The 25,413-nt window shown below is 41.1% G+C and overlaps 1 protein-coding gene across 7 annotated transcripts in view; it reads right to left on the bottom strand.

Moving 5' to 3' along the window:
• The window catches only part of EBF1 (EBF transcription factor 1), a 400,425-nt gene that overhangs the window by 374,388 nt on the left and 624 nt on the right, over positions 1–25,413 (bottom strand). For 4 of the 7 annotated variants that reach the window (XM_063724363.1, XM_063724362.1, XM_063724364.1 and 1 more), the window contains exons 2-6: positions 23,684–23,840; positions 23,052–23,115; positions 22,328–22,383; positions 11,634–11,707; positions 366–434 (exon numbers count right to left, since the gene is read on the bottom strand). In XM_063724363.1, coding sequence (XP_063580433.1) covers positions 366–434; positions 11,634–11,707; positions 22,328–22,339 — 155 coding nt within the window. In that variant the 5' untranslated portion in view covers positions 22,340–22,383; positions 23,052–23,115; positions 23,684–23,840. Of the gene's footprint in view, positions 1–365; positions 435–11,633; positions 11,708–22,327; positions 22,384–23,051; positions 23,116–23,683; positions 23,841–23,934; positions 25,037–25,413 lie in introns of those variants that run through there. The other 3 variants (XM_054556159.2, XM_054556158.2, XM_054556160.2) reach the window with 2 other exon arrangements.

Genomic DNA, 25,413 nt, shown 5'->3' on the forward strand with positions numbered 1-25,413 from the left:
TCAAATAAAAGTTAAATATTTATAAGCACCCAACCACATTTCATAAATCACAAACTCTTATTATTTTATTTCTGAAGCTTCCTGGCACAGCATGAGGATTGAGCCACAGAAAGTCAGGAAAGAAAAAATATATTCCTTTAGGAGCATGAATCAGACAAAAACCGGAGCAATCCAAGGAACAGGCCTCTAAAAGAACATTCCATATGGCTTTCCCAGGAATCAAAATCGCTCAGCACAGCGTAAGTCATGACCAACAGGCAAATTTCAGCCACATGCATTCCTAACCCTTGCCCATGAGCAACACAAGGGCAGGTGTTTCATTATAATGAGGAATAAGAATCCAGTGAAAGAAGAGTGGTCCCTACCTGTCAATTATCACTGGATCTGAGGGAGTCTCATTTCGGTTGCCACAGCTTTTCTTGTCACAACAGCGGCTATGGAGCAAAAGCAAAAGGATTTAGTACAACCATTACAATGTAAAATCATCATTTAGGCAGACAGAAGGCTCAAATTGCTGGGTTGCAAATGCTAGAATTACCACAAAGCCATACCTGGCAATCAACGGATCCCTGGGACAGAAAATTCTATTTGGGTCACCTATGGGTTAATGGCCAGGCTTAACCTCTCCCTGCTCAAAGAAGGAGGTGGGGGAGAGGGGCTCTCCCAGAGCCAAGACTCAGAGCCCCAAGATGGGGTCTCCCCATCACTGCCCGCAGTGCTGGCAGAGTTCACTGTGAAGTGCACTGTTATTACATCTACCCAATGAGAATATTCGAGGTTGTGGGTGGCTCAAACGTTCTTCCCTCAAGATCACACTAATTGTGTGGAACGCATCAATAATGAGGTATGAGTGATTTCTCCCCCTCCAGTCATTTTGTATTAAATGGATTCCTTTTTCTTCTCTTTTCTCCTTTATGGGTAGCATTTCCTTCAACCACAGCCTTTCCAAAAATCCTACAGCTAGAACTGTTTGCTTTTGAACCATTTTCATGAGAATAAATGTAAAACACAATAATTAAGACAACGAAGAGGCAAGATAAAATAAAGTGGAGATTCACATTCCTCTGGCTATAAAAGCCTGCTCTGGCCCCCACTTAAGTTTTCTGGGGGCATTATGGACATTGGAAGTGAAGGTTAGCATAGCTCTGTGAGAGGATGCTCTTTATGTTAGAGAAGGAACAGCCTATGGGCTCAAAAAGTACCCATTACTAAAATCTCCCCTGCCAGTTGTGGCTGCCAGTTTTTTAAAAACTGAGATGCCTTCTAAAGGGTGAACATTTTATGTTTTCGAAAAGTACAATGGTCAACAGAAAACGATCCATCTGAAACTTGTTTGCAAATAAAAACAAGATCTGCACCAGGGGCACACTTACAAAAGCAGTCAAGTAGATGGGGAGGGAAGTCCTCCAAAAGTTATATTTCACCAGGCACCACAAGCAAATATGCACTTCTTGCTCTTACACACACACGTGTACACGGAGAGAGATACACACATACACGCACACTTACAACTTAGTGAATCATACAGCCTAAATTTAGAGGGCTGCTGGAGAGAACCAAATATTGAACTTCATCTTCGGGACCCAGAAATATACTCCTGGGTAGGGAGTCCTTCACCAAAATTGGAAAGTCTCTTTTCTTGCCATAACTATGCCTCTGAGAAGAGAATTAGTCTCCACTCTTAGGTGTCTTCTGCTTTTCTTTCATATCTTCAGAGAGTAAGAGTAAGAACTGTATCTCCTTTGTCAAAGTCTCGGGTAAAACCGCTCTGTCTACGTTATAGCCTTTCACCTTCTGATTCAGAGGGAACTATTTCCTCCAGGCCTGAGTTCTGCTATATACTGCTACTTTTGGGATGGAAAACCCAAAGTATCTCGATATCTAAGAGACAGATAAAGTAACAAGTAGTTGAAGCAGTGGAAAGTACAAGCAGTTGAAATGCATGCCAGAAAATACATAAAAATGTAACTCCTTCATCCCTGAACTCTCATCCCCTATACCTACATTTCATGGGCTTCTCAGAATAGTATAGTGGTTAAGAACACTGGTTCTGAAATCTGACAGAGCTACCTATGTCAACTTGAGCAAGGTAATCCACCTCACAGGATCTCAGTTTCCTCATCTGTAAAATGGAGCAATTGCAATATCCACCTCTAAATGCCAGGGAACAGGCTTGAGGCAATAAGGGTATAAAGACTTGGCTTCATGACTGGCCTCACTTAAGCCACAATGAAGCATCATTATCACCCCCTGCACCTACCCTCTTCAGTCCCTTCCTCCTTCAAGTCCAAGCAAATCTGCCCTGTGCTCTGCAGAAGCAGCAGGTCTCTAAAAACAGCCCATCGACAGAGCCTACGTCTCCTTTACCCATGGAGGAAAACTGCCGGGTGAGAAAACCTATTTCTCCTTCATTTTCCTTTTCAAAACAGCAAGTAGGCAATGCAACCTGCCCACAGACCTTCCTGGGAGAAATGTCCTCCAGGAACTCCTCCAACCTGCTTGCTGATAACCATGCACAAGGGTCTGTTTTTCAAGCCTATCTGATTTTCTCCTTCCCCACTACACCATCTCCATCCAAGTCCTTGGACTGTGCAGTGGCTGCCTACTTTTCTGTCTCCACTCTGACCCCCTGTAAGAGCCAGAGTGAGCTTTTCCACATGTCAGTGCTACTGCGCCACCTCACTGCCCAAGACCTTTTAATGGCTTCCCACTGCACTTAGAACAAATCCATGATATGACATGATACCAGACCACCTCCCAACCTCCTGCCCCCTTCCTCCAACTTGCCAAGCTCCTACCTCACTGGCCCATTTCAATCCCTCTCAGTTGTGCCCTGTTCAATCTGACCTCAGGCCGAGACCCTGGCCGACTCTTGCCTGGCGGGCCTCTCCTCTAACCCTTCCCTAGTTAGCCGACATTTTCTCACCCTCAGAGCTCAGCCTATAGCTCCTTCCCCAAACAGGTTTGGCCTGACACCCCACCTTTAATCTAAATTAGGTTTTTCCTGTTTTTTTTTTCTTTTAAGGCACTTAACTCAATGCAAATTATATTTTTACATATATGTGTGTGTATTTTTTGTTACTGTCTTTCTCCCTCTTCCTATTCTTTTCCTTGAACTCATAGACATTGTAGAGGAAGAAACTATCAATTTTACTTACCTAATGAGTGGCATAAGGCCTGGGGTAGAATAGAAAAGCTCAAATATTAATTGATTGAATAAATGAATAATTTTATGAATGAATGTTATGTATTGGGGGGCAAATACAATCCAGAAGAATAAAAGAGTGACAGATAAATCCAAGGCATTGTTGATGGAAAGAAGGTGCACCTCATCCCACCCCATAGAACAAACCACCTCCCCCAAGCATGCCACACCAGGCCTGAGATTTTTCCTTTTGACTTAAGCACGGTCGTCATCTAAAAATAAAAATGCCCCTGAGAGCAGCCAGATGAATTGAAGCATTCCTTTCTAAGGGACCCAGGGAAATAGGCAGATGCAAAGAGCAGAAGTGTAGAAGGAAATATAGAAATGAAATGGGGAGAATGAAGAAAGGTAGAGAAAAAAGAATAAAGGGCTGGAGGTCACTCAGCACTTACAAAAAAAACTTTAGGCCAAGTATGAAAAATAAGCCCGACATGTCTCCTGTTTCTTGGGTCACATCACTGCATCACATAGTCATTATTCCTGAAATGGGCTACTCCAGCTTCTGTTCTGCACCTCAAAATAGTGCCTGCTACAAAATAATGTCTACAGTATGATCCTGTTAAATATATATATATACACACACACACATATATAAGTCTGGACATACATACATATGTGTGTGTATATATGGATGTGTGTGTACACATACATGTGTATATGGAATTCTGTGCAGCATTAAAAAGAATGAAGGTAGGGTTAGAAGCACTGGCATGGAAAGAAATCTACAGCATATTGTGAATTGAGAAAACCAAGTTGCAGAATACTATTCAGAGTATGGCCCCATTTCTGGGAGAAAAATGAAAGCATGAAAGAGTGAAAGGGAGAGAGGGAGGGGAAGAGATGGTTTTTACAAGTATGGTTCACTCCCTCACTTCATTCAAGTCACTGCATAATGTCACGGCTTTAGAAATGCCTTCCCTGCCAGGCATGGTGGATTACACCTATAATCCCAGCACTTTGGGAGGCCAAGGTGGGTAGATCACCTGAGGTCAGGAGTTTGAGACCATCCTGGCCAACATGGTGAAACCCCCATCTCTAATAAAAATTAAAAAAAAAAAATTAGCTGGGTGTGGTGGTGGGTGCCTGTGATCCCAGCTACTCAGGAGGCTGAGGCAGGAGAATCAGCTGAACCTGGGAGACGGAAGTTGAAGTGAGCTGATATCGTGCCATTCCAGCCTGGATGACAAGAGCAAAACTCCATCTCAAAAAGAAAAAAGAAAGAAATGACTGCCCTAGAGCACTCCAGCTCCTTATTCTGCTTCACTTTTCTTCATAGTACTCACCATGTTGTATTTTATATTCATTTGTCTTTTATTTTCTCTCTCACCTGAATATAAGCCCCACAAAGACAGTCGTAGACTGTTTTGTTCACCCCTGTATCCCCAGCAACTAGAACTGAGCCTGGCACACAGTATGCCATCAGGAAATATTTTTTAAATGTAGGAACTTCAAAGAGTTAACCTATAGAGAGTGGAACAGGCAGTGGGGAAGAATGGAAGACATGCATTTTATTTTTATATGTTTGCAGTGGTTTGCTTCTTTATTTTTTATTTTTTTTGCACTCCCAGGCTGGAGTGCAGTGGTGTGATCTCAGCTCAGCTCACAGCTGCCTCGACCTCCTGGGGCTCAAGTGATCCTCCCACCTCAGGCCCTTAAGTAGTTGGGACTACAGGCACATGTCAACACGCCTGGCTAATTTTGTGTATTTTTTGTGGAGACTGAGTCTCACCATGCTGCCCAGGCTGGTCTCAAATTCCCGGGCTCAAGCAATCCACCCAGCTCGGCCTCCCAAAGTGCTGGGATTATAGGTGCAAGCCACTGCGCCCAGGCTAGTGTTTTATGGCAATATGCTTTTATATTAAAAATTAAAAATCAACCACAAGTGGTGGAAGGAAAGACTTCTTGTAGACTGAGCTGATATCAAGCCCCCTGTGGCTTCCTAGAGCCGAGCAGAGTGAGGACCTCTCCTTTGTTGCCACGATGCTCTTTCCTGCCCATGTGAGTTCTCCCTTTTCAGGTAGAACTGCCCATAGTTCTTTCTGCTAAGCTCAGAAGGACCAAGAGTGAGCACCAACCTCCACTATACACAGGAGGAAACCAGGAAGGAAAAGCTGAAAAGAGAATGAATTCACTTATGTTTAAGGCAGAAGAGGGCTCATACTGAAACAATTCCATAGATGAAACAGATGCAAAAGCACTTAACCGAAAAAGTGACAGTGTTAACAAAAGAAATCACAACGATAATTAGGTCCTCATTACTGTGTGACTGATGGACCTTCATCCATTCAAAGCACTATTTTTTAGGCTCCTACTATGTGTATTGAGCACTGTATCAGGCACAGACTTGGGATTTGCTCTCTCATGCTGGCATCTTGCAAGGCTTGGAGTTTCCTAATTTGCTTTGTTGCCAGGGTAAGATTTTAAAAGCAGGCCACTGTTTACATCCCTTCCAAACCTGCAACCCCAGTGACAGGAGAACAATGTGGCCAGTCTCAGGCGTAAGTAGCCAGCACCTGGTGTGGTACCTACACTGCGGACCGAAATCGGCAGCCCTTTCCTCAGCAGGATCGTGTGTCTCCCAAACAGTTCTGCACATCCAGAGAAAAGCAAACTTATGAGTCTCTTTCTTACCAGCCTAACACAGGTGGCGTATTTCTAGAGCTTCATAAACTAGAGCAAGAAACACCTAAATATTCCCAGTCATGGGATCGGCAGATCCTCATCTTAGGGACATGGAACTTTTTCCTACGAATAGTGTCTTTCTCAACAGGAGGAAAGCATCATTTCAAACTTGTAAAAAACAAGATGCCTTACCTATTTCCCTAAAGTGGCTAGAGACTGAGATCTATGATTTATCTGAATAGTCTTATTAATAGTTATAAAGATGATTTGATTTTAAAGAATCCATTACATAAATAGGCTCTTCTATCCTCTCCCTTCCTCCCAAGTCTTAAAGTAAGTGATCCGTCCTCGTCACACTAACTCAAGTACCTGAGCTCACAGGTCCGTCTCATTCTGCCTTACCTGGGACCAGCCCCACCAAGGACTCTCCTTCTGTTTTGCATTTGCCATTCCTCCCTCCCTGGTTAATTCTTTCCTTCAGTTTGCAAACATTACCAAGTTTTCCCATTGTCTAAAATTTTAAAAGGACACTCCTTCTTTTCTCTGAGTTAGTTTCTTCACTGCTGACATCCTTCTTATGAGTCCCTGTCACTACTTGCCACTTCAACCACATAATACAAGCATCCAGGCCCTCAGCACGTACTTGAATCTCCCCTTAAAGTTTACCAGTGACCGTCTGGTGTTTTCTCAGCCTTCATGTCCATCTGGATCTCCCTAGCACTTGTTATATGACTCCCCCTCTTTGAAACACCCTCCTTTTATCTTTTTTTTTTTTTTTTTTTTTTTGAGATGGAGTGGAGTCTCGCTCTGTCACCCAGGCTGGAGTGCAGTGGCGCAATCTCTGCTCACTGCAACCTCCACCTCCTGGGTTCAAGTGATTCTCGTGCCTCAGCCTCCCAAGTAGCTTGGACCACAGGTTCACACACCACCACACCCAGCTGATTTTTGTATTTTTTGGTAGAGATGGGGTTTCACCATGTTGGCCAGACTGGTCTTGAACTCTTGGCCTCAAGAGTTGGGTGATCTGCCCACCTCGGCCTCCCAAAATGCTGGGATTACAGACACGAGCCACCGTACCTGACCTCCTCCTTTTATTTCTATGCTCTGTATGCTCAAGCTTCTTTTTCTGAACTCTCTAACACACCCTGCCTTCTTGCTAAGCGTGATTATTCCGCCAAGAATATAGCCATGACTTCTCTTTCTATTCTCCCTCTCTTGTCAATCCCATCTAAGCCCATAGCTTCAACTCTCACCCTTGGGAAACGACGCTGAAGTCAGTTATCTTTGACCACAACTTTATTTCCAGATCCAGAACTCAGGACCATCCACCTGCAGGACTCTCCACAGAGAAATTTTGGCTAGACTGAAACAGACGTGCCCAAACACTTCATGCACCCTCTAAAATCCCTCTCCCTATTTCTGCTACCCACCTACAAGTATTTCCTCCCTTCTCTGAATAGACATAGCCCTTTGCCTCAACCTCTCATCACATTCAACTCTTTCTAGAGTGCAGTCTCGTTATCTGCCAACCAATATCATCTCCCAGGCCACACCACAAGCTCCCCTACTGCCGAACGAAGTCTTTCCTGGCTCTCCGTTTTTGAGTGTTTTGCACATAGTAGGTGCTAAAAGAATAAATGAAAACATCCTTAACCCCCACAACTAGAATGAACAAAGTACATGAATGTTTCAGTAGACATTTCACTTTGATTCAAAGTTCTTTTATCCTCATTCACACTGAACAACTGTGCACCAGGTAGTTAGCCCCACACTGCAAATATTGCTGTTGCTGCTTCTATTAATACAAATACTCCTACTATTAATAATAACAATAGATATTCAGTACTTACTGTGTGTCAAGGCACTGTGATAAGCATTTGTGGGGATTATTGCATTTAATCTTAATCACCACCCTATGAGATAAGTAATCTTATCCTCCATTTCACAAATAGGAAAACTGAAGACAGAGGAACACCTAGTAACTTCCTTGCCTTCAAAAAGCAATCAGTCCAGCAAAGGAAGACATATTGTGGGCAAAAAGTTACAAGTGTGCTGAGTGCTATGAAAGAAAAGCACAGCAGACAGTAGTCCCCTTTATCCATGTTTTTGCTTTCCACGGTTTCAGTTATCTGTGGTCCAGTACATTTTTTTTTGTTTTGAGATGGGGTCTCGTTCTGTCACCCAAGCTGGAGTGCAGTGGTGCAATCATGTCTCACTGCAGCCTGCATCTCCTGGGCTCAAGCGATCCTCCCACCTCAGTCCCCTGAGTAGCTGGGAATACAGGCACACACCACACTTGGCTAATGTTTCTTTTAGTTTTTATAGAGATCGGGGGGGGGGTCTCACTATGTTGCCCAGGCCAGTCTTGAACTCCTGGCCTCCCAAAGGGCTGGGATTCTGTACGATATTTGGAGAGAGAGACCACATCCACATAGCTTTTAATACAGTTTGTTTTTATGATTGTTCTATTTTATTACTAATGGTTGTTCATCTCTTATTATGTCTAATTTATAAATTAAACATTATCGTAGGCATGCACATATAGGAAAAATACAGCATATATAAGGTTCAGTACTATCTGCAGTTTCAGGTGTCCACTGTGGGTCACGCAACACATCCTTCGTGGATAAAAGAGGACCACTGTTTACAGGACAACGTAACAATGGGATTTGACTCAGGCTGAGAGCCAGGGGTGCTTCCCTGAAGAAGCCATGCTTAAGTGGGAATCTGAAGGATGGAATCAGAATAAGTCAGTAACAGAGAAGGAAGAAAAGGGAACTCAAGGGAGCCCTGAGAACTCATGGTCCTATAAGAAACCATACACTGATGAGGGAAAGAGGTCTTTCTTAAACAGAGCTCTGGGAACTAAGTTCACTGACCAAGCATAGTTCCTATTTTCCATCCATATTTAAACACAGGATGTCAGGATGCCCTTTAATCAAATCCCGTCTAGAATCATGCTTTAGAAAATCATGTGTGGGGCCGTATTATTTTAAGAGCATAGCCACCAGGTATAGCAAAATGTAATGATGATTGATATGATAGATTCCAATTTACCAAACAGGCAGAGACTCTCTCAGAATTTCACAGAAAGAGCTCCATGTCAAGTCAAAGAGGTTTTGTCTCTGAGTGGTAATAATAATTATAATATAATCCAATGGTGGCCAGTCCCTTAGCCAGCCCACGCAGTGGGGTCACCTTTTAGACAGAACACAATGGATTTTTAAAATTTGCAACCACCTGAGACACAATTCTCTGGTGTTCCTCATTTTTTCTTTTTTTTCCCCTTTGCCTGCAACAAAACAGAATCATACCAAGCCTTGTCTTGTCGATCTAAATTCTCTGTGTCCCTTCACCATAGCCGACATACTATAAATATACAGCTTTCACGACATCAACGCAAAGTTTTATTGTGCCGTTAGCTTTGATAGAAAGCACTGCAGAAAGTTGTTTAGAAATTAAATATCTAAAACAAGCTATTTTAAAATCCAGGGCCCTCACTATTTCATGTCTGCAATGAAGAAATTTCATCTTGGGGAGAGCAAGCTGTCTTTCACACCATATGGCTAATGGTGGTGCATAGCAATTAGCCAGCCTGATTAATGGGGAACAGACTCTAATTTTATGCTTATAATTGAGCCTGCATTTGCACCCCTGGTGCAAATTCAGCACATCCTAACTTCCACTTAAAACAGGCAAGAAATCAAGAGAAATAGGATGGTGCGGAAAGTGAGAATTTTTTTCCTAAAGCCCCCTAAAGAGCATCAGATTTGCAATTTAAAAGACTGTTAGCCACACAATAGATGACAGGTTTGTATAATAGGGTCATGGTGGCCTGGTAAACAAACAGTACCCCTTATACATCTATAGGCAGCCAGGAAAACCCATAATCTGTAACATTAGCAGGATGACATTTTGAATACGGCTTTTCCCTCTTAGCCACGCAGTACAAACATCATCATTTGCCTTCAGTGGCTTCAGAATTTTATTTTTGCTATTTTTATGTTTCTGAAAAATAGAAAGAACATCAGCAGTAAAGCACACCAACTAGCATAATAAAGTACTTTGGACCAATGAATTTTAAAAACAAGAAAAATATAAACTGCATTAATAGAGGGTAGGCCTGTGTGTAAAAGGCATAATACATCTTTAAGTGTTTCAAGAATAGAATGATTTCTAGCATAGTCTAAACATGTGCAGATATGAGACGCAAATCTATGATATATAGATGTTATTTGGCCTATTGGTTGAGATCCATCTTCCTGTCTGTTTCCTATTTTGCTAGAATCACATGTAGTACAACATGGAAAATTCATTCTAATGACATGCTAATTGTAAGAACCAGAACAGAGATACGGTCAAAAAGATAGTAAGAAGAAAGAGGTCATGTTTTAACATTTTCTAAAATGAATTTTACTCACAATTCTGAAAGGTGCAACTCAGCTTTATTGTAGAATTGTTATGTACAATATAACATTAATTTTTGCCTAATAATATCTTATAAAGAAATCTATTGCCATATTTTGGGGGTTCTGCTACTGTTTTAAAATTAGAGAAAAACAACCTGTTTTCATAATAGTTAACAAGTTTTACAAATCACTGAAATGAAAACTTGTGAAACTCCTATATATTTTAGAATAATATGTTAGAAATATTTTTAAAAGGGAAAAAATGAAAATTGTATATCCATACGTAACTATAGACATAGAAGAAGTTGGGATTTAGGATTTCACTCAGAAAGCACATTAAGCCCTTTTTCTTCCCACCTGTAGAGTTTTAAGGCTGCTTTCCCCAACAAGTCCATGAGCAGCAAATAAAGCCCACCCATGCTGAGGCAGCAGCTGAAGCCCTAAAAGGATTGGTCAGTAATAGTCAGCAGCCAGGCCAGCATTGTGCCAGGAAGAGCCTGCATGGTTAACAAAGCAATTAGTAGCCTTTCTCTGATGCATAGTGGCATCTTCATGCTTTATCCAATTATTCAGAATATATTGGGAGCAAAGTGCTGGTGTTACTTTATGCAGAATAAGAATGCAAGTTAAAGGGCTGTTCCCTGGCCTACTCCCTCACATGTGGAAAGCCTGGCTGAGGCCATGGAAGTTAATTTGGTCTACTTGCCTGTTTTCAAATGTAGCTTCAGTCTGATTACAGGCAAAAATAAAGACACTCATCTATAGGTCACATGAATTTTATACCTTTTAGGGACTCATCTTTGCCTTCCTTCCAAAAGCTCACTACCTCTGAGAAGTATTGGCTGCATTATCAGAGTTATATATAGGATAACTAAGAGGTGAGATGCAAGGGGAAGAAAAAAAAAACCCACATTCAATTTAAGAAGAAATGATGCCTAAGTGTGGACGTCATATTTTCAAGTGGGAGAATTAGAAAGGGGAACTATAACTTTCAAGTCTTACCCAAACAGAAGACTCTGCTGACATCAATAGAACTCTTACTCATTTTACTAGCAATGCAGTTGAGCGCATATATTAACACTAAAAGGGTTATATTGTTTTATTTGATTTTAAGAGAGTAGGGGAAGGCAGTGCTTTGTGCCTATTAACAGTGTGATATCAAAATGGAAATGTATGTCTTTCGGGATGAAATCTAATAAATAATTAAGAACTACTGTGATGCCTGACACTTTACTACCAAATACTCACATCTAACAGTTCCTTTTAGATTGTCTATAGAAGCAAGATAAATGTGTACCAAAAAAAAAAAAAAAAGAAAGACGAAAGTTCACCAAGATTTGAAATGCAAATTCATCTTCTCTTTGCTAATTAATGGGAGAGACCAAGATATTTCTTACCTGCACATGATCTCATGTGTGAGCAAGACTCGGCACATTTCTGGGTTCTTGTCTTGGCCTTCGTACACTATGGCCTAAAAGCAAAAGCACAGTTTTAGCTAAGAATGGAAACAAGTAGCAGGAAAAAAAAAAAAAGATCACAATTGAGTTCTTAACCACTTCACCACTACTGAAGGCCAAATTAGCTTTGAGGAGCCAAAGACATCACTGGGTTGATTGTCTGAAGGTATGATATTCAGGATTAACCCGAAAGGCATGGAATGAGGTATGTTCCTCTCTGCTCCTTCAACCACCTTGCCATGATGCACATCTTTGGATCAGAGTGTGAGACGGGCAAGACAGCCACAATTCTCCTTTTAATACAGAATACAAATGAATCTCATCAATAAGGAGGGAAACCCCAGAAGGCTTAGTAGATTGAGATACTATTTAGCAAAAATACAGAAAAGCATTTGGATTTGATTTTTAAGTGATATGTATTTGCCTCCTCACTTTACTACTTCCAGGCTCAACATTTAGTCTTCTAGGGGTGGGTAACAGAAAACAAGCGTAGGTGAACTAAGGAGTCCATTCACTAACTGTGTCATGTTTGCAATGATTCATCAATCAGGGAAAATCCCTCTTCCCATCAACAGGCTGAGAACATGTGCTCTCACAGGGTGTACACCCACCCAAACAGGAATACTCGCTGGCATATGCTGTGTGTGTGGATTTAAGCCATAGAGTTATCTCACTAAACTAAGAAGAGTTACAACTGACTCTCAAAATCTGGAGTCCCAAATCACCTCACCAGCCCAAATAGTTTTTTCTATTTTTTGTAATGTGTTTGTAAAACAAACATTTTACTCAAGGACACCAAGAAGATTCCCTGGGACCTCAGCTTTCATGGATCTACATGTTAATACCTGGACCAAAGCAACACACACAGCTATTAGCAGAACAGGGCTCTGCACTGGGCTACATTTAGCTAATTTAACACTGTATCACTGCATAATACTAATATCACACGGCTTCAAATTTTTAATAAAATTACTTTCACACATTCCTATAGCCCTCAATTTCTTGATGACAAAACTACTTAAATTAGCCAGAGACTATCTTTATATAGTACATAGAGATGCTACAAGACTAACTTGTAGTTGGCTCTAATGTGCTTTGTTTTTGAACCTGGGACTTTCAGAACCTGTAAATGATTAATATAACTTACGACCCAGTGTGTATAGATCCTCAGAGAGAACTGTGGTTATGGTATCTGATCCCATTACAAAATGAACATTGCAGTAAAATAAAAAATGAGAAAATGTACTTGCATGAGGAGAAAATACTTCACCATTGGCCCATCGAAACCACTTTTTATGGCTAACCTATAATACCTTGTATTTTAAAAATGTTTTTACTTTGACATACATGTACACCTACAAAAAACTTTCCAGAATATGTAAAGAATTCCAAGATACTCTCCATCCAGATTTTACCAGATGACTAAAATATTTATATTTTATTAAATTCGCTTTATTCTTTTCTCTGTAGTTTTTTCTGAATCATTTATTAAGTAAATTGCAGACATGCCCTAAATACTTCAGCCTGTATGTCTTCAAAACAAGGAATTCTCTTACATAACCACAGTACAGTTATCTAAATCAGAAAATTAACACTGATACAATAATCTAATCTACAGACCCTACTGAGATTCACCAGTTACCCAATAATGTCCTTTACAGCAAAAGAAAATCCAATGCTGCATCCAGTTATCACGTCTCCTTTAATATGGAATATTTCTGAGTCTTTATATTTCATGACATTGATATTTTTAAAGAATACAAGCCAGTTATTTTGTAGAACATCCCTCAATTTGGGTTTGCCTGCGTTTCCTCAGGCTTGGATTAAAGTTACGTACTTCAGGGCAGGGATACCACAGAGGTGATTTTGAGTTCTTCTTAGTGTATCAGATCATGTTGTTGACTAGTTCCACTATTGGCAACATAAATTCTGACCATTTGGTTAAGGTAGTGCTTGCTATCAGAGATCATCAGCCAGGTTTCCCCAGGGTAAAGTTATTACTTTACCCTATGCAATTCATAAATATCTTCTGTGGACGTAATCCAGATTGTGTTAATATCTTACTATGTGTCAAATTTTCATCCACTAGTTTCAGCATGCATTGATGATTCTTTCCTGTATTCTTAAAAGACCTTTTCAAAATCCTAAGCAGTTGCATTACTCAAGAAAATGCGTTAACTAAAAATGTTTTGAAAACCAAAAATTATATCTGCCTGCTTTATTTCCTGCAATCACTCCTGAAAACATTTTAAAAAACACAGTAAATCACTTATTAGATCTCATACATGATGCTAAAAAACCCTAATGAAGCATTTCTTCTAAATCCTATTAGTACTACATGGTTTGTATGTTCTCTAAATACTCGTAATAATCTCTGTCTCAGCTTTAATATTTGTCATGTTTTGGTTCCACCACTCTTTAAAAAATAATATATTTGTCATGCTAAGCTAAAAGAAGTAAGCTGGTAAATAAAAGTAACAGATACTGGTGGGGCTGTATTTCCCTAATACACACACACACACACACACACACACACACACACACACATATATACACACACACACACACATATATATATACACACACATATATATATAGAAAAGCTTGGTTTTTGGAGGCAGGGGGAATTATCAGTTACATCAGATCTTTTTATTTCAATTCTTTCTAGATGATGCAAATATTAGTTTTACTAGGACTGCTGGTTCCATTGAAATTAGTGGACCCATGATGATATTCAATGGATGCAATGCTGCAATGCAAATACATTCATGGCTTCCCCAAACAGCAGATGATACAGACTTCCAGAAATCCCATGTCACTTCTTTGGTGACTGAATATCACTTGTTTAAGGCCCTGCGCCTCCATGATACATCTCTTCACCAAATACCACACTGCCACTATGCTTCCAGCAGCAGAGTCAAAACAGAATCTTTCTCCAAATCAAGCATAGAAAAATGAAACCATCAGTTTGGATTTGCTCAGAAATAGTTAGGAACTCTAGGGAGGAGTGCAAGCATGAAGTTTCTTCTCTCCCTCTCCTTGGGGCCTCTATAGAACAATATTTTTCAGCACATAAAGGCAGAGAAAGAAGTGCTGTCTCTGTGACTTCTGAAATAAAAGCAAGTGAAACTCCACCATGGAGTAGGACTAAAATCCTGTAACTAAAGTAAACTAGAAACTCAGTGTAATGAGGTTAGCTCTAGAGTGGAATTCAGTCAAAGACAGATCCACCTCTAACCTCACCAAAGCAGTTTTTGTTACTGAAAAGTATTGTTAAACACACATATACACATGTACCCATATCATACAGAAGGTATGGGCACGGAAATCGACATCTTGATTGGATCCACTATAGGAATACATAATAAATTCATTTTGATGAATGTCTCTGATGCCGAGTGGCAACAATAAGAATTTTCAAAATGCCATAAAGTTCTCCCTGCAGCTTGCACACCCAACTGATAGCCCTACATCAATTTTACCATCTACATTTAGCATACACATCAACACTGGTCCACAGTTCAGCAAACCCAGACTTTAAGCCCTAAAGGACAGGGATCCTGCTAACACCAACTTTGGGAGAAGTTTCTGTGTTTCTTCCTAATTTAAATATGTGCCTCTGTGGTGTATGAGTAAAGCTGGTTGGGGTTGGATCAGCTGGGAGATCACAGAAGCGTATAAACAGCATTGGCTATTTTAAGTGAAACCATTTTAATAGACAGCTGGTTTAGGGCCCAGACAATGAAACACCAAGAAGAAGGTTTATTTTCATCCTCCATAGTAAATCATGAGTCTGCTCACTATGAGGAAGGTTGTCTGTTATGAGAGGGACAAAGACAACACTGGTTTAAATAAATCATTGTGTTTATCTGAAGTGAAGATGGGATGCCTGCTATATAGATGGGTGGGAGGGGGAGAAAAAATCATATAAAATATATTATTTAAGTAAATCAATTGATAGTGAATCAAGTTGAGTTTTGTAACCTAAGAAACAAAAATGCAATATCAAGTGGAAAACAATGTTTAAACTAATGCTGCCAATGGCAAATAAATCCCTTAAGGTGATAGGAATGCTGTATAAGAGGAAGAGTTAAATAGTAAACAACATTAACCTCATCTCAACTTTAAAAATCTGGTGAAATTGACAAACAAGCTGTCAAAAGTGGATATATTTGGAACAGATTTATTTTTGTGATATACTAGCCTACCTTTTCTACTGTCATACTCTAATAAGTAGAAAGAAAATATCTCATATTATTTTTTGATACTCTTCACTTCAGATTAAGGGGCTTTTAAAGGATATTTAAAATAATTAACTAAAAGAAGAAGAAAACATAGAAATTGTTGAACTTTCATATTCTTATGCAAAAACAGCTCTGGAAATTTTACTGTTATGAATAAAATATCATCAATTCTAAACACTCAATTATAAAGTAACCTGTAATATCTTTGAAAATCAACCAATCAATCAATATACAAAAACCTGCGTGATTTGCCACTGTTTTGAAAGACATACTGTGAAGCATAGTTCATTCTAGCTTTTCTTAAATACTGCTAGGTCTTAAAAGTTAATTGAAACTTACTATGGGTAAAGACCACACAGTAAAATGAAAAAATACACAGTGAATGTACACCAGGATCACACTTCAATAGGATGCCAAAGGAAATACAGAGAATTGAACATGGTTTTTCTGTGTTTACTTTTCTAATAGTTTTAACTCTTTGTGTTCCACAACAAAATAAAGGTGGTGAAGAGAATAATTTTGACTTTGTTTCAGCAAAATCCAAAGGATTTTTAGAAACAAAATATTTTCATTCGGAGCCTTTCTTGATTTATAACCAAACAAAAGGAAACTTATCATCATTAGTTGAAGAAGAGGAAGAGGAAAAAGAAAACAGAAAAGAAGAAAGAAAGAAAGAAAGAAAGGAAGGAAGAAAGAAAGAAAAGAAAAAGGAAGGAAGGAAAGGAAGGAAAAGAAATTAAGAAAAAGAGAGCAAGGTAAGAAGAAAGGATTGGAGGGAGGGAAAAGAAAGGTTATCAGTAACTAACAAAGACTCCTAATTTTCTATTTAAATCAAAACAGTACCTTGAAAATATGTTACTCCTTTTTCCCCTTACAAAATAAAAAGCCAAACCTACTTTGTCACCTAAGAGAATAAGTTCATGAATGTACAAAGTACCTGCTTTAACCAAAAGTGAAATGTCTTCTGAATGCAAACTGTCAACAAGCCTTTGCAGCAAATTACGAAGAATTGAGCTAATCAAAAAATGATATTCACAAAAGGCGCTAGCTAATCTGGTCTTAGAAATTTCCAGTAGGTGAAGGCACACTAGTTAAAAATTAAACCATGCCAAAGGAAACACTACAAATCTGACATTTCATAAACAACATGTCAAACAGCAATCCAACATTAGTAGTGGAATAAAATAAAAAAATAATTTTGCTTCAATTAGCAGCTTGGCTACTGGTGAACAAATTACAAAGATGTAATTTCAGCTCAGCAGCTAAGCAGGCCCATTTTCAGAAGTGAATTAGGAAAGTTGCGAAGGAATGATATCAGATTCAGTATGCTGTTCAGTTACATCACAGCCCTGAATAAAAAGAGAATGTGTACCAAAAGCAGTTAGCTTTAGAATGCATCTTTTATGTCTCAAAGAGCTAAAACCCCTTATATTATTCAAACACCATAAAAAAACTAAATCACTCTAACAATCCCATATTGTATTTCTTTTTCTAGCACAAATAAAAGATATTTCACTCCTATGGTAACTACATTTACACCTATATTAGTAAATACAATTGGCTTTGTCAACCCAATGGGGCAATAATAATAATAATAATAATAATAATAATAATAAAAGCATCTAATTTATTAAGCACTTAATTTGTACCAGTCACTGTTCTAAGTTCTTAACACGTATGAAGTTATTTAATTCTCACAACAGAGCTTCAAGGTAGGTGATAACATTATTTCCATTAGTCTGATTCCAAACATTGATGTATTTTAATTGCTCACTAAAACCAGATCATTCTTGCTCAACAACTATGTAGACAATTCACCAATGTCCAAACACTCCTTCATCGCTCTCAGCAATATAAGACAGAGAGAACAGACTATCTGTACAGTCATATGAGTTCAATAAATGCATCTCTACTAATATGTTCATTTTTAATGCTGTTCAAACATTCACATGGAAACAGCTCTAGCGTAAATATCCCCGAACAAATGGCTGTATATTATCCAGGAGGGAGCAGTTGGCCCGCCAGACTGGGGAAGTACTAGGCCATCTGGCTCCGGCAATCTCTCCAAAACCATCAGCTTTGTTTTCACCCCCAGACTCCAAACAACACATTTTCCACTGTGATGAGTTTACATTTTCCCAAACACAGGTCCTGATCATGCATAAAAATTCCAAACTTCTTCATTCCTCTATGTGCAAGGAAATTTAAATCACCTGCATTTTTGACATGTTACCAAAGGAGAGAGAAAGCTGCTGAAATATGGCCTCTGACTATAAACTTGCTGTGTCCTTTTTTGTTTGTTTATTTCCCCAAATATATGAAAGAACCTCTCTGCTGGCCTAGTGAATTCCTTGGGAACTTACTGATATACTGAAAATGTGTTTATCTACCAATGAAGAACCATGAACTGAAAGGGTTGTTAATCAAATCTACGTAGCCATGGCAGGATATAATGAAACAATCAATCAGAAAAAAATACACTTGCATCAATAACTTAAAGTACGGGGAAGATCAAAACAAATATATAAAGAAGTCTAGCTGGGAAGAGAAACCTGATAGCATTTCTGATGATTGTACCTTGGACCCCCCACTGTCCTGGGACCCTTTTCACAGTCTCCTCACTACATCACCTACTTTCAAACCCATACATACAAGGATTATGTGACTACGATTTTCTGCTTCTCAAACAGGCTTTTGTTTAGGGGAAGAGTGTTTTGTTTTGATAACTTAATACAATTTGGTATCTTTTCTTTGAATTATAAAATATCACTCTTTTAAAGCAAGATGGTAAGAGGGGAGATAAGCTAAACTTAAAAAAAACTATTTAAAAATAAATAACTCACTATAGCAATCACAGAATGTAATCATATTTCAAATACTACATGAAAATCTGAAAGGATGCCCACTAAACCTCAGACCTCCCCCACTGGATTCATTTGAGCTTCTGCAGTAGATACTGTTTCTGGATGCAACAGCCATAAACCTCTGGGTCCTACAGGGCATTCTGCATGCTCACTAATGGAATACCAAAAACAGTAATGACACGAAAACAAACTATTTTTAGTCCAGCTAAACTTGGTTTTGAACAACCCTTCCCAAAAGCAAGCCTCTTATTTTCTAGTTGGTGGATGAATTTTTAAAATATTATATCCTGTGTGCTTTACAATGAAGGCATAGGGATAAGGGATCTCAGATTCTTATATATTCATTTCTAATGAAGCTTCACCTTTCCTGATAGAGTCCAAAAATTAAGAGTCATTACCCAAAATAGTCTAATGAGACACTTTGAAAAGGTGTGAAATACTGTGTCATACCAATACATCTTGGTTGATTGAGTACATTTCTTTTTTATCTCAATGCTGCTAATTCCATCCAAGATCAAGAACAGTTTATGGAAATGTAGAATGCACAAGTAGTTTTAAATTTTGCTTGCCCAAAATTCCTTTTGAGTTTTAACCCCACTTTCTAGTCAAGAATATGACATCACTCACATAAAGCTGCATCTCTGATAGGAAAAATGTTATAATAAACAGGCAGCTAAGAAAAGACACTTGAACAGTAGCTAGGTATTCCTTCCACAATTGATTATGTTATCAGAACTTATCAGACCAGAAGTGTTTCATTCTGTACTCTAAATAATTATCAAAATCCATAGTGTATCAGGAAGAATTTCACAGGAAAAAAAATGTAATCATTTAATCCATCAGTTTATATCAAGACTTACATCTGATTTAAGGAGCCACTGTATATTAAACTAAAATCAAAGATTCAAGAAATTTTAAATCAGACTTGGTATTTAATTAGATAGAATAATTTCAAGCTAGATGAAGATTCACTGTTTTACTCATTAAGGCTAAATATAAATTATTTTTACGTCACACCTAGGGAAAGTTAAGCTTCTTCACGCTCATCTATCTGCTTTTTGGAGGCCATTGTATTAACCCTGTAGACAAGAAGCTAACCTACTTCCAAAACTCTTGCAGCACATAATCAAAGAACAAGCAATTGGATAATGAGTAGGAACTGCCTTTCAAAGTGAAAGCTACAGAGAGGTGGTTATTTAAACAATTTTTATGAAAGCACACAGGTATGCTTTGAAATATTCCTTTTCCTGGTTTTTTTTAGACTTAGATAATTATTAAACCTTTTCTCAGGCCACTCCCCACCAAAATATATCATTGAATGCATTTATAATTTTGACTTTTACTGATATGTCATATTATGGCAAATGACTTTCTCATAAGTGCTATTATCGAAAATAAAACTAATCTTGTTCTTATTCCTCTCTCTCTCTCTTTCTCTCTCTCTTCCTCCCTCTTTCCTGATAGAATTTATGACACCAAGTGGTCAAAGAATGCCTTAAGCTGCAGTTTTTCTTAAGCTCTATGACCTTGTTAGTAAAATGATATTTGATATATTGCTTTAAAAATATCAAAAGATGATTCTCCCCCGATTTTTATATGAGTATAAAGTCAGTTCATCCCGTAATGGGAAAATCAATTAGTAGTGGCACTTTTTGACTAGAGAGACTTAAAATAAAATTTTGAGGTTTAATTCAGAGAGCGATTAATCACTTCAAACATGTCTTAATTCTGTGCTTCTTACAATTGTTCATTTCATAGTGCTACCTATAATTTAATATTTCATTGGTCAATGTTGCACAAGCAGACAGGCCTTATGTACTGATTTGTGTATGTGTGCCTTTTATCTTTTAGAAAGTAAATCCTAATAAATACATATAGAGTATGTCTTAGAGTTCCTACTTTCCCCCTCTCCCTCCCAACTTTTTTTTTTTTTTTTTTTCCTGTAATGAGAATGGCAGGAAAGGATATCCAGGGTATCAAAGGCAATTTTTGAAAACAAACTCCACTTAAGACATTTTTATTTTCACATCGCAAAAGAAAAAAAAAGTTATTAAAAATCAGGCTTTTGTGTTTCTGCCTTGGAAGGCAAAAAAAAAAAAAAAAAATGCAGTGTCCAAATGAAAGGGAATTATCCTATGTAATGATTCAATCCATTAAAGAGAATAAAACCAAGACAAAAATTATAAATGGTGATTTACTCTGAGCAATCAACTGAGAAGTAAACAGATTTTTAAGAAAGCTAAATATTTTAGGCAAATAACGTGAAATAGATTTCAATCAATATTTATTTTTATTTAAAAAAATAGATTTCATACTCTTGTTTTCTACTTGTGTCACATTGAAATATGAAATTGATCATCAAAAATAGCTGTTAATAAATTGGTTCTTGAAGATTAGATTTTTAAAATGCCCAACAGCTTATTAATGTGACATTTCTACCACATATTTAAGCCGTGGTGTATCTAAAAACAATTTTTAAATATGCATATATACCCTAATTTGAAATGTTCTCAGCCAATATCTATGAAAGAAAATCATTTCTCTTATTTTAAAGGAAACATTCTAAGATCACAATCAAGTAAATAAATTTTAATCCTCTTGCTAAATTGCTGGTTAGTACACAATGGATAACTTTTTTCTTTGTTCTGATTTCTTTCCCCCACCCAATAAAGCTGTCTTCTTTTTTCTGCTACTAACTCCTCCAACTACCTAACCAGCTACTTAATTCTGAAACTAAACTTTTTCTTAAAATTAAGAAGAAGGGGAAAAAGCTCCTGTGCCTCATTAAAACGTCAGGCCTCTTTTCTGACTCGGCTCATAATTGTATCTTTTTAACCATAACTCAACCTTAATGTATACTGCCTGACACCCGCGTGTTGGGAGCTTAAGAAAATGCCGTCCATGTACCTTTAAGACCACAAGCTCACTCATGCTGCCTGGCTTCCTGCCAAACTTGGAGGCAAAAGCAGGAGGGTTTTTGCAAAATATCCTCTAACAATTGTCGCTCCCTCTTTCAATACCACCTTCACCATCATTCCCTTTGAAAACAAATCTGCAGAATGGTCATCTGCGCTCTCAGCCCATCTCATTCCTGGGGAAGCCGCCTCTGCCACCCCTCCTCCGCCCCCGCAGCCCCTCGCCCCTCTGCCTCCCGGGGAGGCCTGGCTAGCTTGGGTTTCAGAGGTTCAGCCCACTCCACACCAGGGTCCCTGGGCACCTTTTGCGCCCTTCGGGGCTCCCTGGCCGGGTCAGAGGAAATTCAGTCATTCTCTCCACTCAGCACCCTGCAGTCTTAATTCACAAGGCCCGAGTTCCCTTGGAGGGACTGCGCCGTCGAGCCCTCATCCCCACGCGGCGGTGCAAGCGCATGAATGGATACTGGAAGGCGGTGCAAGTGTGGTCTGAGCCGCCCCCACTGGCTTTTAGAGTTAGAGTCCCAGCCCATCTGCGGTGGAGCAACTAGCTTCTTGACTGCTCTGAATTTTGTGACATAGAGACTCCCGTGGCCCGAAATCAAGAAACTTACTTGTTTGGTCATGGAGTCAATGAGGCGCACGTAGAAATCCTGCTCCGTCCTTATCCCTAGGGTTGGAAATGGGGGAAGGGAGGAGAATTAAGTGAGAGGCGATGGAGGGTGGGTGGACAATAACTAAACAATAACAAAAAATAACAACAAAACCCCCACACACATATCACGAAAGGGGCTCCAAGGCTGATTGGAACTCCCACTGTCCTGGAAAATACAGCCAGGATCTCCCTTCCCCAGTGTCCAGAGAGGTGCTGCTGGCCTTGTCTTAGCGCTCCTGGAAGCCAGACGCCAAGTTCTGCAGCTGGAACTGGGATGGGGGTACCACGACTTGTCTGTTCTCACGGCAAGAGTCCCTCTGCTCTCGCACGCAGCCTTCAAGGCCATGACCCTTCAGCCCCTAAGCCCAAGGGGCCTTGGGCCTGGAGCCTGGGCCAAGCCAAAGGAACAGGCCTCAGGAAGGGGAGGAAGAATGAAAGTGGCTCAGGGAGGGATGAGGCACTACACCTGGCCCCAGGTAAACTCGAGACCGATAAGTCTCTTGGGCCACTCGGAACCTCCTCAGGTGAAACCTCCTGGGGCGAAATTTAGGAGAGGCTGGTTCGCCTCGAATAAAGCGGATGACTGACCTTCGCTGGAGGATTTCGTTCACCTGGAGCTCCCTGCGCCCCCTGCCCAGACCCGGAGCCCCAGGGTGAGGGCATAGACCCGACCCGGGCCTCACCATTGCTGTAGAGAAGCTGAAGCCGGTAGTGAATTCCGTTATTGGTCTTTTCGCTGTTGGCTTCCTGGGTTGCATCAGGACGCAAAGACACAAGAGATGCAGGAGAGAGGTCTGAGTGAGCGAGTGGACCAACTTTCGAGGCAACTTTCCCCAAGCCGGGACCCCCGCTGGCGAGCCAGGCAGCCACGGTAGCAGCAGAAATTGCGGCCAATTGTGATCCCTCCTCCGCCCCCCCGTTCCTGACTGCTCCGTCTCTCCCAAAAGAAAATTCCGTTGGGCGCACACAGGCGATCCTTTTTCCAGGGCCTAGGGGCTCGTGCCCCGGCCACCAGAGGCAGGCGGTGCGTAATCTGGTAGTGGAGGGCGGGTTCATCCCGGGTGCCCATGGCTGTGGATTGTAGAGCCAGGCTTGCCTCTCTCTAGCTCTGGGGGCTCCGTGCGAACTGTTTTGGAGAAGGAACCAGTGGACCAGGACCCTGGGTTCGTCTGGGATGGGAAATGGCTTGGGGGACCCCCACACAGAAGTGTGTTATGGATGCTTTGCACTCAAGGAAGGGCGCGCTGCCCAAGGCTCCTGGGCCTGCTCCCGAGCGGAGCCGGGGACGAGGGGCGACAGCGCTGCGCCCACTTACTTTTTCCTTCTCCACGAACCCCACAAACGCTGTCCTCTCGATCTCCACGGGCTGGCCCTGTCTGTCGTAGAGGGCCAGGACGAAGTGGAAGAAGTTGGATTTCCGCAGATTGGAAGGCGGCTGCTTCTCAAAGTGAGCCCGGGCCAGACCCACCCCGCTGCGGCCAAAGACGCAGAGTTAGATGGCTAAACCGGACGCCGACCCGCGCCCCTTGTCACCCTGTACACACACTCGAACCCTCAAACACCCACCTCCTCTTCCCCCAAAACATCCAGTGGGCGCTCTTCACGCCCCTTCAGGCGACATAGACCCAGCTGACAACAGGATACACATGTCCCCTCATGTCCTCGTCCTCTCCGCCAAGGACGGGTGCGTCCTCAGAACTCGCTGAAGAGGTGTGAAAGTTTTTTGGGGGTTTTGCGCGCGAGATGAAACGCTATAAGCATTTACTCCTACCTGACACGCACTGCGTGGGGAGGAAGAAAAGTGGCGGTGGATGAAGTGAACCCACCTTCGCGGAATAGAACCCACAGTTCTATTCTGGCACCCCTCGAATCTCACGTCTCAGCTAGCAGGGCAGGTGGGAATAGATGGAAAACACGCTCGGCGTCTCGCCGCAGCAGCCACCCTCCAGGATCCCCTCAAGCTCCGGCCAACTGCGAGTGCCCGGCCTTGGGAAGCCACATCCCCCCACCACCAAAAAGCATGTGGAGAAGGGTCCGAGGGCGGGGCTCAGAACTGTCGCGGGTGGTCGCTGTGAAAAAGGGAAGAGGGGTGTTTTCTTAAAGACCTGTCCTAACAAAGTTTCGCTGTTCCTCAGAAATCCTCACACTCATTCCAGAAATCCTAAAGGCCGGGGCTGCTGGCTCAGTGCGCCGGCCGGCGACGGGAGGCTGGAGCGCCTGGGGCGCCAGGCGGCCACTGACAGCCGGACCTGCCCAACACAAGCGCGCACAGGCACACACATACACATACACGAACACACACGAGCGCCCCGCGCACACACTTTCACTTCCAGCCCAGTTACCCAATTCACTCTCACTACCACCCACCCCCATCCTAATACTCAGTGGGGATGGAAACGGTGTTGGGGACACTTGTCCCCAGCCCAGGGAAGCTGGAGATGATGTAATTAGTCATCTTCCTTCTTCCCCTTCCGCACTCTGAGTCCGATAGGGCCTGGGGCCACCAGATCTCCCACCGTCCCAAGCTCAGCTGATGGCTTAATGGGGGGAAAAAGGCCATTTCTCACTTGGGACCAGGAGCCTGGGAAAGGGCCCTGAGTGTGCCCAGGAAAGTTCCCTCAGGTCAACCTCCAAGGGCAATGCCTCCAGGCCACACAGTCTAGTGTCTAGGGAGCTGCGAGTGAGAGAGGGGCTGGAAGGGGCCATGGTGACAGGGGGTGGAGAAGACTTTGGGGAGATGTCAGAATTAAAGTTGGGAGTTGCTATTCTACCGGTAGACTAAGAAAAACTGAAAGACAGAGAGGGAGGGAAGGAGAACCAGATAGCAGAAATAAGAGAAGACTCAGGGGAGAAATGGGACGAAAAAACAGGAGAGCCAGAGAGGTAAGGAAAGGAGAAAGAGGAGAAAGGAGGGAAGCTGAAGAAAGAAGAGAAAGAAAATGGAGAGAGGAAGGGAGGGAGGAAAAGAGTGAGGGAGGAATTAAGGGAAGGTGGGGGAAAGAAATGAGAGAAGGAAATGAAAGAAGAAAGAAAAGAAGGCAGGAA

The sequence above is a fragment of the Pongo abelii genome, chromosome 4, assembly GCF_028885655.2.
Source record: "Pongo abelii isolate AG06213 chromosome 4, NHGRI_mPonAbe1-v2.0_pri, whole genome shotgun sequence".
Taxonomy (NCBI): Eukaryota; Metazoa; Chordata; class Mammalia; order Primates; family Hominidae; genus Pongo; species Pongo abelii.